General features: G+C 37.7%; 1 protein-coding gene across 2 annotated transcripts in view; it reads left to right on the forward strand.

Annotated features, from left to right (window-relative positions):
* The window catches only part of NRG3 (neuregulin 3), a 398,941-nt gene that overhangs the window by 279,464 nt on the left and 105,205 nt on the right, over positions 1-14,272 (forward strand). For both annotated transcript variants that reach the window (XM_083843798.1, XM_083843799.1), the window contains exon 3: positions 12,890-12,963. In XM_083843798.1, coding sequence (XP_083699924.1) covers positions 12,890-12,963 — 74 coding nt within the window. The remainder of the gene's footprint in view (positions 1-12,889; positions 12,964-14,272) is intronic.

Consider the following 14,272-nt stretch of genomic DNA (forward strand, 5'->3'; position numbering starts at 1 on the left):
AGAGTAAACTTAAAAAATAAAATTAAATTAAAATCTAGTTGATTACTAACTGAAGTCACTGCTGTAATGTGAAGAAGGCAGTAGCTTCCTGTCCTCTGTAGGTGTTAAATTTAGATTTACTCAATTGCCCCCCAACACTTTTTGTTGACTGGTATGCTATTTATCCATTAATAGGAGAGCTTTAGCTACTAGTTCTATGCAAAATCTACATAATGATGTATACTGATGCCATAATGTCATTACAGTCCGTACAGTTTTCTCTTCGTATGAAATTATACTACCAAGACTTGTTCATAGTTATTCCTGTATAATGGCTGTCAACGTGAAAAAATTGGAGTTTCTCAGCAACTTTAAATATCTCCACAAAATGGCTTGCTTGAATTTTAACAACACTTATTTTCTGGATTCTAAATTATACTTAATATGCTAAGAAGGAATTATTTTCAAAACTGTTTCTATTTGATCTTTGCTAGGCAATTACATTGCATGTCAGATTGTTCTTGTCTATAAAATGAGATGTGTGCTGATCAGATGAAATAAGGAGGTAGCAGAGGCATTTTTATTTCCTGCTATAAAGTGAGAGGACATCATTTGTGTAGACCTTGTCAATAGTTAGGAGTATTTTAACTGGCACCTCCAGAGTGGCTTTGGTGATTCTTTCCAAGCAAGGTGCCAACTCCCATCAGAAATGAAAATCTTGGAAAGCTGGTCTGAATCTGTGTCTGAAGAGACTAGACTGTAGGCATCTCTTGCAACTGAAGTTAAATACCTGTCTGGTCAGAAGAACCACTGTTGGTATAGTCCATCTCAGGGCCTGCTATGAGTGCTTTGGGCAAACACCCAAATGCCATTTTTACAGTGTAGCTCATTTAGGGGTCAGATCCAAATTCAATTTCTAAGCCAGTAGGAGTCCTTACAGTGAGACTGTGCTCCTTACTGGGAGCCAACCTCTCAAATCAAAGGTAGGCTGTGTGTAAGGCGCCCTTGTCTCAAAGTGGTGGGAGTGGGGGGGACCTGTTTTGCCCCTGTCAGCAGTCCAATTTGAGCTTCTATGACCCAGGACTCTGAAGATCAGCCTTACTGATTTCTTTGCTGGCAGTCTGGGCAGACAAGGGTTTTTGAGTCACCTGTACAAGATCACAAGATTTTTTTTCTTGTTTTCTTAAGTGCTAAAGGAAGACTTGTGAGCACATATATTTCTATAGCATTTTTTTTCCCTAGAAACATTCTCCATGTAAAGTCATGCACTAGTAAACCCCTCCAGTTCTCCGTTTGTTATTTCCATGTTAGATCTGAGATTTTGTTTGTTAGATGTGTGCAGAGAGAAAAATAGTATCAAAGACTCCTTACTGTAAGTCATAGATCCAAGAAAGCAGACTTAAATTTGCCTTTACTCTTTAATTAGCTCCTGCCTGCTTAACACTGTAGATGTATAAGATTTTGTTGTTGTAGTTGTTTTTCTGTCCATGAGCTCCTTCTGTTGCACTAGTTGACAGATGACAAACACCTTGCTGAACTGGTGAGAGGATTTGAGTGCTAGTAGAGACACTCTGTCCCTCTGGATAAGGATTGGCTTGATGTGTCCTTGAGCTATTTAAGAGAGTAATCTGTGTCAAGCATTATTCCATATATTACTGGACAAGCGTTTGAGCTTCTAATACATATTTTAACACTGTCCAAAAATGCATTAGAAACTTTCACTAAAACTTGACAGATGTTTTTGAGTCTGCAGGGCTCAACTTGCATGACTTATTCATGATAATCAATGGATCTGTTGTACTTTTAGCTGGGCTTTAAATGCTTCAGGAATACCATTTCTCTGAGAATACTCAGTTTGGCTCTGTTTTTGAACGGGGTAATAAGTAAACAAAATGAAAAACATATTTGAAAGTTTTTGAAAAAAAGTCCAAGGCTGCTGCTTTTGTTAAGTAGCTGGAAGCAAAAACCTTCAGTTCTGAGCACGTAATATGTGTGGGGAGAAAACTTGGAAAAGAAACACATCCAGCCAATCTCTTTTGCTACGTACTAATGAGTTTGCATCTTTCTCTAGGATTGGCTCACTTATTGTTATAATTGCTGTCCTTAACAAATGGCCACTTGAAGATGAGGTAGGTTTCCACTGAATGCCACGATAGTATCTATAAATCTAATGTCTTTTAGTCCTTCCTTAATTGATTCTGAGACATCTTTTTTTCCTACCTAAGTCCAGCCCTGAAAGATCTTTTCAAGAATAGTTTTGAAGGGCTTCTATAAAGATGGTAATCTTGGGCAGACATAATGTAAAGCAAAGGTCTCATTTTCATTTGTTTTTCAAGTATCGAATGTGGCTTTCATCTGTGCCTTAGCTGCATGAGGCTTTGAATATGGTATGAAATCACTTTCCATTTATTCAAAAGCTTTCTCATAGCTGATGAATGCCATACATAATGAAAGACTATATTCATTTATCATCCATAGTAAATCGTTTATCACACAGCAGAGATATATTGGGGGAAAACTAATCAAAGCTTTTCAGTTTTTCTGCTTGGTTAAATTCAAAATAACAGAGAAGTGATTGCTCAGTTAGTTGGTTAAACATTTTGTTTATTAGATGATTTTCCAAGACAGTTTCTCATGCTTTGTGGCTTATGGATTGAAGTCTTTTAAGGAGAAGAGAACATTTCTTTTTTTAATGGTGAAGCATGAACAAGGAAAGGTTGTGATGAATTCTGTCCTTCAAATTAAATTTGAACGATATAGGACAGAGCTAAAATATTCCTTTAAAAAGCAAAAGAGAACGTAAAAATTACAGTTCTGAAGTGCAGTCACTGCCAGGGTTGCTTCTGAAAGGTCCCATTAGACTTGTCCATCTCTACTGATGTTAAACTAGCATTTTCAGATCTTCAACTCATAGTTAGAATTGGCACTAGGGACTCAATTTATGCAGTACAGACTGTAAATTTCCTTATTCCAGCACTAATGTAAGGTAACAAAAGCTAAACATTGAAAAAGTGAAATTCTTAAAATGAGAAATGTTGGTTAAGCCAATTGAAATCTTCCTTGTTTTGAAATATTTTTTTCCAGATACTGATTTTTTTTTTCTCTTTGGAGTAATATTTTTTTTCATCTAAACTTCCATGGTGAAACATATATGTTGCCTGTCCACAGCTGTCTGTCCTAATCAGAGTTGGAAAGTAATGTAAGCACTGTTTACATGGCATTAGAAGTCTGTATGAACTTTTGTTGAGTAAGTGTTATCGCTTGTTCACCTTCTAACATTTGATTTTTATAGAACACAGCTGAAAAAAAAAAATAAAAATCTGATACTAAGCAATATTTTCTATTTGGTAAAGGCAAGGAAAATTCTCCTGGGACCATGATGGGGGTGTTTAAGTAAAGACTGGACGTGGTACTTAGGGACATGGTTTAGTGGGTAATATTGGTGGTTGGGGAACTGCTGGATCAGATAATTTGGGAGGTCTTTTCCAACGTTAATGATTCTATCATTTAAACAGGTTTAGTGTAAGGTGATTGTGACCTTGGCCCTGTTAACATTGACAGCATACTCTTGATTATTCTTTCCAGTCGTGTTCCAAATCCAGTTTCATTATGAATACTAGATGTTAGTGCTTCTCAACACACTACTTTAAATAAATAAATAAATAAATAAATAAATTGGGGGCGGGTTTCTAATGTTTTGTTTAGTTTTAATTTCAGATGGAAATGTATCTTTGCTCCTCTCATCTTTCTTTACTTCCACTGGAATATTTCAAGAGCTAAATATTTGGCAATACATCAGAAGGATTCCTAGATTTCTTTAACAGATGCATCGTTTTTGGCATGTAAATGCTGGTCAGTCTTGGCCACCGTGTCTCTTTATTGTGAATGACTGCAGGAGCAGTCTTTCCATGGTGCATATTTCTAGCTTTTTTTTTTTTTCAGCACAGTAATGCAGCCCTATCAGATTTGAAATTTTCTCCTACACAATAAACTAGCACTCTGCATTATTAAGCTAAGAATGGAGAAAGATTTCATTTCTGTTGATTACCGACCAAGCCAGATGATACTTGTGATGTCTATTTTCTAGTCATTCCAGTGTGCTCTGGTTTGATGGTTCCTGAATACAGTCTTACTTAAAGACCAGTCTCCAGCTGGAAGGAAATAAAGGTCTTTAAAACCAGAAATTCTGTTGTTAACGTATATGATATATATGACAAATTCTGTTGTATAAAGTATATGATTTAAATCAATGAATTCATCCCAGCTCAATCATAGGTAAACTTTTAATTTGAGGCTACATAGCAAGGTTTGTTACACTTAATAGATGTGGTGGCAGCCAACAGCTGGAGGCTTACATCAGTTAAACTCCATTTGGTGCTGAAGTTAGGCATCTGCCTGTTTTGTATGGATTTCAGTAATTACATAGATTTTGATTGGATAAGCAGCTTGAGTAGGTTCTCTGTAAATCCCAGTGCTTTCTACATACGTGACTATAGAGTATTTGAAACATGACTACATTAAAAACTAACTTCAAAGCTGTTTTTCATTCTTGAATCTGATCATTGAAACTAAACTACAGTCATTTGCTAAGTTGTCACTTCAGATTAAGTGTTATGAATATTATGACTTCTATCCAGATATATATCTTATGAAAACAAAAGGAAAAATATTTCTTAAGAGTTTCATTGTCCTTATTATGAGGGTGAAGATAATTTTCATCCACAGGAAAAGCATAAAGCCTGTGTGTTGGTTTGAGATGCTGGCCCTCTGCCTGTGGGTATGTTGCAAGTAAATTTGATACCAAGTTTACTTTTGTTTACTTCTTTTACATCTGGTATACGTTAACCATATATCTCAGGATACAAAAGCTAACCTAAATTTTAAGTCAATGCTATAGTCAAGAAGCACAATGCAACAATTCTGTTTTGTTTTGTTTTTAATTTTTCATGCAACACGTTCAAATGAAAAAGCTGGTTGTGGGTGACAGGAGAGGGAATGGTTACTTAATTGTTGCCACAGATCTGGACAGTTTGAATGGCTTTGTCAACACCTCTTGCTATTTTTTATCTCTCTTTCTGACCTACCCTTTATGAAAAATGAAGGATAACCATCCAGAGCAGTAGAGAAATGATAATGTGGTAGTTTCTGCATAACCTTGGTCGAGGCATTTAAATCAAATTCATATAACTTCTTTTTAAATGCTAAAAGCCTCATTTAGTTCAATGGTTCCTACAGAGGATTTAGAGAATTCCAATTTTACTAAAGTATCCTCATTTAGCTTCTCCAAGGCTAAAGGAACCTGAAAGACTGGAGTCAACAACTTAGTTGAAAGTTGTATTATCCAAATCTAGGCAATGACATGGGTTTTTGTAGGTATGACCTTTAAATCTTGATGCCATTTGCAACAAGTGCATAATAGTACTTCCCTATTTCAGAGAAGTGCACTGACAATTTCCAGCCTGAAAAATATAATGAATTATACCAATAAGTATGATTTTTAAAAAGTCTGATTCAATTTCTCTATTGAAGTTAGAGTGTTTCAGCTAGCCTGGTTTTAGGGTAAATGATATAGGAAAACTTTTTCACCCTTCCCTGGCTGCCATTTCAATATAATTTCCTTTGTGGTTACTTGCTCTACTTACTTTTAACAATTGCAGGATTTTAAAAGAAAATTGACAGAATGGTGATTTTTTTTTTCCGAAGTTGATAATGTCCATTCTGTAAGAATTTTACTATTACTTTACACAATAAAGAACCTTATTTCTTTTTAAAAAGGAAAAGTAAAGTCAGATGCATGCCTAATTTAATCACAACATAGATTGCAAGGTCTTTAAAAAAAATAATAAATGTTCAAACCCTGAATATGAAACCTTTATTATATAGAAAGTTTTATCTCTGGGTGGAAGTTATTCTAGATTCTAGAAGAAATTCTTTAGAATGCAGTTTGTTACTGCTTATGAAACTTAAGAGTATCTTGGCAGGGAACTGAGTTTGTGTTGCTGCTGTAGGTATGAGAGGAATGAGCATAATGCAAATGGAAATCATGTTTAAGAGCAAATCATCAGTGGTATGGCCTTCAGAAAGGATCCTTCAAATGCACACTTCTATTAGTGTGTAAACCACCTTTCCGTCTTTGTGAATGAAAATCACTGAGGAAAAACTGCATTTTTATAATCTAGTTTTACAATCCAGCACTTTGTTTTAGGAAGAGATTAAGCTTTATTCAATTACATATGATGTGATGTTAAATAGATCAAGGGAGGAATTAATGAAGGGCAGTTTCCTCTGTTGCCATGGCAGGCTCTTGTAACTGGTTTTGTATCGGGGCTGTTGCCCTTCCTTCTCTCCTCTTCCCTTCTGCACCTCCTGCCGCTCATGTTACCGAGACCCGACCGCTCGCAGCCCAAGCTCCTGCAGCCCAGCACCCACCTGCGCTCTCACAACCAAGAAAAGCCATGGCTCTTCCTTTAACAGATTGCTTGTAAGTTACTGCACGAACCTTTTATAAGACAATATTGGAAAGGTCATATTAACTTCAAAAAGTCTTTCCATTATGAGACTACAGGAACAAATTAGCCAAGAAAAAAGTGTGGTCTCTGTCACCACTGCTCCCCATGTGCCCTGTCTGTGGCAATTTCAGAAGTCTGCAATAATGGTTAGCTCACTTTGAGTTAAAATATTACTTCTGCTTTGTATTGCACTACAAACACTGTTGGGTGTTTGTATCACCTGATAACAGTATTAGCTTTCTGAGGTGGTTATTTCACCTGTTCCTGAATGATTAGAACTTGTGATGGAAACTTCTTTGCACCCTGTTGAAGTTGTGTGTTGTTTATTGGGGTTTTTTTAGTTGTCAGTTGTCATTATTTTTCTGGATCTATTCTGAGATGAAATAGAATCTCTCTGGTTGTTCTGCTCACAGCATGCATGGGCAGCTGGGCGGTCAGACCCAGTTTGTGTGGCTTTGTGGAGCAGAGAGGAGTCCTGCTGGTCTCCTTCTGGGACGCAACGACTGGCATGGTGGGTGAGGGAAAGGCTGTGAATGTTGTACAGGCAGCTTCAGCAAAGCATTCGGTACTGCTTCCTCCAGCATCCTCCTGGAGGAACTGTCTGCTCGTGGCTCAGAGGGTGCGCTGTTTGCTGGGTAGAGGACTGGCAGGGTGGCTGGGCACAGGGCGTCGTCCTGTGTGGGGCTGGGTCAGGTTAGTGGTCCTCAGGGCTTGATGTCGGGGCCAGCAATGTTTGGGGGTTTTGTCAGTGGGCTTGGTGGAGGGATTGAGTGCACCCTCAGCACATTTGCAGTCGGCACCGGGGTGGGCGGAGGTATCGATCTGCTTGTGAGCAGGGGATGCGGATGGGCTGAGTCAAGGGGCCACAGCCAGTTGCATGGGGTTTGGCGAGGCCAGGTCCTGTGCTTGGGTCCTGGTGGCCCTGTGTGGTGCTGGGGCTGCTCAGGCTCGGGGAGGGCTCGTTGCTCCCTGCAGCTGCCTGGGGACTGTGGTGAGGGAGGCACTGGTCTCCCTTCTCAGGCAGTGGGAAGCGGGGAGGCAGCCTCAGGAGGTTTCGACTGGATACTAGGAAGAATTTCTTCATGGAAAAGGTGGTTGGGCATTGGGACGGGCTGCCCAGGGAAGTGGTGAAGTCACCATTCCTGGAGGGTATTGAAGAGACGTGTGGATGCACGTGGACATGTGGGATGTGCTTTGGTGGTGGACTTCGTACTGTTAGGTGATGGTTGGACTTGGTGATCTTAAGGGTATTTTCCAACATAAACAGTTCTGGTTTTCTATAACAGTCCTTCCTTGAATAGATAATAATCAAGTGATCATTGCATTTCTGGGATGTAGAAAACCTGGGCTTGAGTCTTTCATGCTTCATTTTCACACCAAAAATGGAATGCAGATCTTTTCTCAGGTCAGCGCCTGACCAGCAAACTATTGGTTATTATGAAGGGTTCATTTTCTGTCTGGCTGTAAGCATGGTATCCACTTGAGAAGTACTCTAAATTATGATTCTGTGATAGAATCTGTTGAATCTAGAAAGCCTGTTTTCTGCAGGTAGTGGCATGTTGCACGTGTGCAATGACAAGCTGCCCTGTCTGACCCTCACTGTTGAGATGACTTTTTTTCTTCCCAGTGAACGAAATCTTTGCCTTACAACACACAATAATAAATACAAATTTCCATTGATTACAGTTAAGGTCATTCTAGCTGAAAGCAGAGAAGCCTGTCATTAGCTTACTTGCAGAGCAGAGGACTTATTTTTCATTGTTTATGGCATATTCCAGGCTAAACTCCAGTACAACCCAGTAGCCCATAGAATGTCATGGCTTGCAATATATATTTATTGCATAACTGGTGCTCTAGCCCAGGATAACGTGTATTGCATTCTCTGTGTGTAAACAAATATTCATCAAAATTTGTAAACCGTTGGTATATTTCTTTATCAGGATCTCTGATGCTTCTCTCAGAGAACAAATAAAAGATACAGTATATGCTGTTACGTGGTATCTGGTTTTCAGTACAATGGCTGTTAATAGTGTCATGAGAAAATAATTGACTTACTTTTCGATATTTAAGTGTGAATGTGCTTGAGTAGAGTAGAAAGAAAAAAGAGAAAAGAAAAAAAAAACAACTTACTACCACAATTGAGAAATGTTCCTCTGCATGTGTTTTCACAGAAAGTATGTTGTGGATGGTTCTGTAAGTGTAACACACAATGAAGCTTGTCTTTGGTGACCTTAAAAATCAGCATATTGGAGAAAGTATATTAGGAAGGGAAGGATGTGAAGAATACATAATAAAATAATCCTGGCTGAATTTGGTAACTATCATTTAGTCATGTACTGGTTGCAAGATTTTTAGTAGCTACAGATCGGCTTTACCTGGGATTCTCTTTTCATACCTCTTTAATTTGAACATAATAATTTAAATCATTCTTAAACTTCTGTTGATAATTTTGGTCCAGAGCTGAGACAGATACAGTTATTTTGGGAGAAAATCAGAGTGAAAAATAGTGAATTCCCTTTTCATATTTACTTTGCAATGAGTCTTTAATTAATGCTATTTAAAGAGCCTATCGTCACAGTCTGCACTTGAGCACGTGCCCAAGTCTGTTCATAGAGCACAGTGCTTTGGAAGATACCTGACTTCTGGTGTTGGATCAGAGCTTACACAGTGTTTTCAGCTCTTTGCTATAGGGTCCCACATGCAGGTCAGAGCTTTCACTTCACTATGAGCAATGTCTTATCCTAGTTTCATTCTCTTTTCTTTTCTAAAGCCATTTCTAATAAACCCTTGCTTGTTATACAATCAAATGATCATTTGTACTTTCATCTATATCAAAGTATTTCTGAAGATTTCCCTGATTGCTCACAGCTTTTTTAATACATACACAAATATAAATGTGATCCTTTGCACTGCACATGGCAATGTTTAAGGACCTCAACTGGAGTTCTGTGAACTTCTACGTCTGACACAACACTGTTGCTTTAATAGTTTTTTGTTTGTTTTTCCTCTTAAGAGGCATGATGCCATTTAGCAACATGTACACTTGTCAGGTAATGTGGGCACGACTATCACATCTGCCAATTAAGGAAGGACAGCAACAGCAGATGCTTTAGCAAAGATTATAGGATGCCACAACATGATCAGTTTTTATTGTATTTCAGCATTATAACTGTTATATGTGTATTCTACAAGACTCCAGTCTCACAAGAATTTATTACAAAGATTTAAACTTTGGTGTGATATTGACAGAGCAGGTACTGTTATTACTTGGTGTCTTATGGATTTCAAAAATCATTTGATAATGAAACTAGAGAAATTAGTTTTTATCTTTGTTAAAGCATTAATATCATTTAAAACACAAGGTGTGTATGGCCATGGTAGTTGTTATCTTAGTGTAAAATTACATTTTTATATTAAAAGATTTTATTTATTCTGTGATATATCAGTCACCTCTGTATTCAATTTTGAAAATAACAAAAATAAATTCTTGTTTTGGCATGTTCATTGAAGTGAACAGGTAAGTGAAAATGTTACTTAAGATTCATCCAGCTCAGTCAACCAGCTGATTACTGTATGCTTCAGTTTCACACTGTTGGAGACGAGCAGTAGTATGATATAGCCAGGACGGATGTAATAGTTTGATATGACAGCCAGTCACTGTCATTATCTGCAGATTGCATAGCGCAGTTGTAGCAGTGCACAATCCAGTCAGCCACCAGGGATGCTCAGTTTTACAAGGCAGAAGATGTAAATTTGAGGGACTCTGTGATATATTTTGTTCCAACCCATCGCTCTTACAAACTCAGGAAATGAAAGCCATGGAAGCACATCTAACTTAGCACTTGTGTGATACTTTACCAATTATGGGAGTCTTCCATCAGATTGTTTTCAAGGCTACCAACTTTATAGGCCTCTGCAGTATTTGCAGTTGGTAAAATGTAGCCCTTGTGAACAACATTAAAGGCAAAAGAGAATATTCACAGCTCCAGTTGCTGTTTTTGCCAGACAGGAAAAAATATTTTTCTAAAGTAAAAGACTGGTGTTTGGCTTGGCCCTTGATACAGTTGGTGGGATTGGAATAGAGACCCCCGAGTTCATTGCCTGCCCTGGCAGCTAATAGGAGCAAAGTTTCTCTCCTTCAGTTCTGGCATGAGCAATTAGTTACCAGGGCCATCTGACAGCTGAAACAAATGGTGCAGACTCTTTCTCAGCTGTGAGGTGAGACAGTAAAATATCTGTTTCATTACATGAGGAGTGGAATGATATGGAAGGATGGCATCAGAGCTGCTGGCTGAGATGGCCCCAGTGGCTGTCAGAGAGGAAGGGAAGGGGCGGCTCCTGCTGTGAGGGTACTTCTAGCATTGCTCTGCGTGGTCCTTCCTGATGGCAGTCACACACACTGAAGTGCATTAAGTACAGCTCTTCTAGGAGCTGTTGCTCTGTGACTCTGTCCTTGCCCGTAGTGGCAAAGCTTTCAGTTGTGGAGTTAGACTAGGTGATGAACCCTGCTACAGCTTGCAGACAAACACTGCAGTACGGAGAGTTTTATGTCTGTAATAGGGCAATAGCAAGTGAGGTGTAGGTATAAATGTCCATCTGAAAGTTAATAGAAAATGCAATGCAGAGAATATTGCCACCCTTGAAGGCTGTTCTTAAGCTTTAAAATGAGGTCTACCAAATTTCCTCAAGAGTGCGAAGAAGAGTTTCTGTTCAATGTGAGACTGCTTCTGATATTTTATAATCAGAGTAAAAAAAAAAAAATAAAAATGCATGCAGCAGTGTATGAGTACATGAAGACTTCTTCAGTTTTTCTGACTAGTGGCCAGTTTTTAATTCAATATGCTGCATTAAGAAAAAAAAAATATATATATACATATATATATCTTCAGAACGCTTTTTCCTTGACTGACAATTTGAGATCACTGCCATGGGAACCGAATTCATTTTTTTCCCAGTCGATCATTTTATAGATATGCAGGTCCCAATGACAAAGAAGCATTAGGTATCCTTCAGGGAGAAAGGTAAAAAGGGAGGTTTTGAAATAATACCAGTTTTTAAAATCTTCCTCCTACTGTAGATTGTTGGGTCTGATAGGAATTCTTATAACTTACATTTTGCTCACAGAGTTCTTTTTAACCCCTAAATCAGTGCTGGTGAGATGCACTTCTCTCTGAAACATTAATTTGTTAACCCAAAAGCATTTTAAAAGGCAACTTTTAGGGGAAGCCTGAGTAGAAACATTGTGAAGGAGCAGAACTTCTGTTCCTGACATTATCATAGAATTCAAGCTACAGTTGTCAATCCTAATGAAGGTACTGATGTTGATTTGAGCATATTGTTTATATGATGTGCAGGAGCTTTGGGAGATATGGAGTCCCTGTTGCTATCATTTATAATTAAAGTGTCCATCACTTTTCTCTGTTAACCTGCTTAACGAATAAATAATTAAAGGCTTTGCTCTGATATGCTTAGTTGAAATGAAAAAGACTTCTGAGAACAGTCCAAATGCAGCAAATGGAATTTCTTCAAAGTAAGAATGCAAGATAAATAACAGTATTAGAATATTAGTCAAAGCAATTTCAGGTTTATTATGGCAGTGAGATATTCTGGTTTATGTGCTTCAAAATTGAATACCACAGATATCTAAGACTGTTCACTTACAAGCACTGTCCGACATTGTCTATCAAGCCTAAACACGTTATCTTTTAAGCACAGTAGGCACTAGTCTTAAAATTAATGGCTGAATAAGTGTTCACTGCATATTCAAACATCCTAAGATGAATGTGTTGTAAATCTCATGTTTGGTAACAGTACAGAAGCTTTATAAAGTTTTGTTTTATCTAATGGGCTTATTTTATTTACGAATATGTCTATTTTATTGAGGGTTTTTCTTTGATCATTTAACTGATATTTAATTGAATTTTAATTTGATATTTAAATAAAGGTTATGCTTAAATGATGTTTCTTTTGATAGTTTCTAAAATAACCAAAAAGGATTGAGAAGAATTTCTTGAAAGACAAATAATTGTACATGGTCCTGTTGTGTTGGTCGCACACTGGAACAGGCTCCCCAGGGACGTAGTCACTGCACCGAGCCTGTCTGAATTTAAAAAGTGATTGGACTGTGCACTTAGTCCCATGGTCTAAACTTTGGGCCGACCTGTGTGGTGCCGAGAGTTGGACTAGATGATCCTAATGGGTCCCTTCCAACTCAGGATATTCTGTGATTCTATGATTCTATGTGTTTTAATTACCTTGCTTCTATAATAGCTCGAATAACTATAAATATTGCAAGTCCCTCACAGCATTGACAGGGAAATTTTCAGTTGATTTTTGCTACCTTGAAATTAACCTTTTTACTATCGCATGCGTATGTTTGTCATTTATCCCCTTTTTCTCAGGTGCAAAGAGGGCTACCAAGGAGTCCGCTGTGACCAATTTTTGCCGAAAACCGACTCAATCTTGTCAGATCCAAGTACGTCAAATGTTTTTCTTATATTTTTATCCCGTGCTGGAGGCTGTTCTTGCTATGCGAGATGACCCTTTGCCTATTGTCAAAAAGTATATTAGGGACCACTGCAGTTGCATGTAGGGACCAGTATTGCTTTTGTAGATTATAACATTTAAAAATAAATAAAAATACATCCATCAATCTCCATGCTAATAAAACATCCTGTTGCAGCAGAGCAGGCCATCAGGGGACTTGATTTCTTATGATGTGGAATGATACTGTCAGTGCTTAAAGCCAAAATATTCGTGTTGCCTCCCTTTGACTCAAGAACAAGTAAAATTACATAATCTAAAAGGAAAACAAGTATAGGCTGCAAAGTGGTTCCTTCAGAGAAAATAAGTGCATATTGTCTGGAATTGCAGAGATGATAATCCCTTTGGAAATAGGTGATGTCTTATTTTATCATTCATTACTTTTCCTTCAGCTTACAAAAAAAGAACAAAACTTTCACTTCTATGAGTGATGTTGCTCTGTATTTGTGGAGTAAAGGTGTGCTTTCCATTTTTAATGTGGAGGGAAAGTAACTTTCTATCACACTGGTCAATATGTGCCAGAATGCCATCTGCATGTATGTTTTCCTACTCCACTGTCTCACTTTTAAAATTCTATTGACTATCAAAAAATATTAGCCAAGATTAATTCCTTGGAAGCAAATCCATTTCCTAATAAATACGGTTCATGTTAAATTTTTAGATGAAGTGACATACAGGAAAGGGTCATATCCATTCTCTTATTTTTGTTCTTATACCTGGAAACTGTAATGTATTCAAGTCTTCTGCTTTTGGGTGCTCTTTAAAATGTCATTTTGTTTGTTTTGTTTCTGTTTTTTGAACAATAATGCTTGTTCTTCCAAGTCTTTTTTGTGCTTTCTGCTTATTTTCTTGTTCTTTTTCATGTGAAAGCCTGTTGCCAAAGATACCTGTTGTTTTGTATTTCTGTATGTTGTATATCCTCCATTATAGTTCACCTTGTATTTGTTTTAGCTTTTCCTTTTTGCTTGACCTTTAACTGTAAAGTTCAGAACCTATAATGAATAGGCATATTTTACCTCTGCCAAGTTGTGTGTGCATGTGTAAACATTGCAATTGTGTATGTGTGAACAAAAAAGGTACTTTGCATCCCGAAATTTGGGGAAAGGAAACTCAATTAGCAACAGGGCAGGGTGGTACCTTTCTTACATGTTTTTAACATGGAACTCTGGTGGTATCCTCTCTAAGGCAGAGCTGTAGTATTTTACTGAAACTGATGTAGGTGCAGTACAAAGCCCAGAAAA

The sequence above is a fragment of the Anser anser genome (genome assembly GCF_964211835.1).
Source record: "Anser anser genome assembly, chromosome: 7".
In the NCBI taxonomy this organism is placed as follows: domain Eukaryota; kingdom Metazoa; phylum Chordata; class Aves; order Anseriformes; family Anatidae; genus Anser; species Anser anser.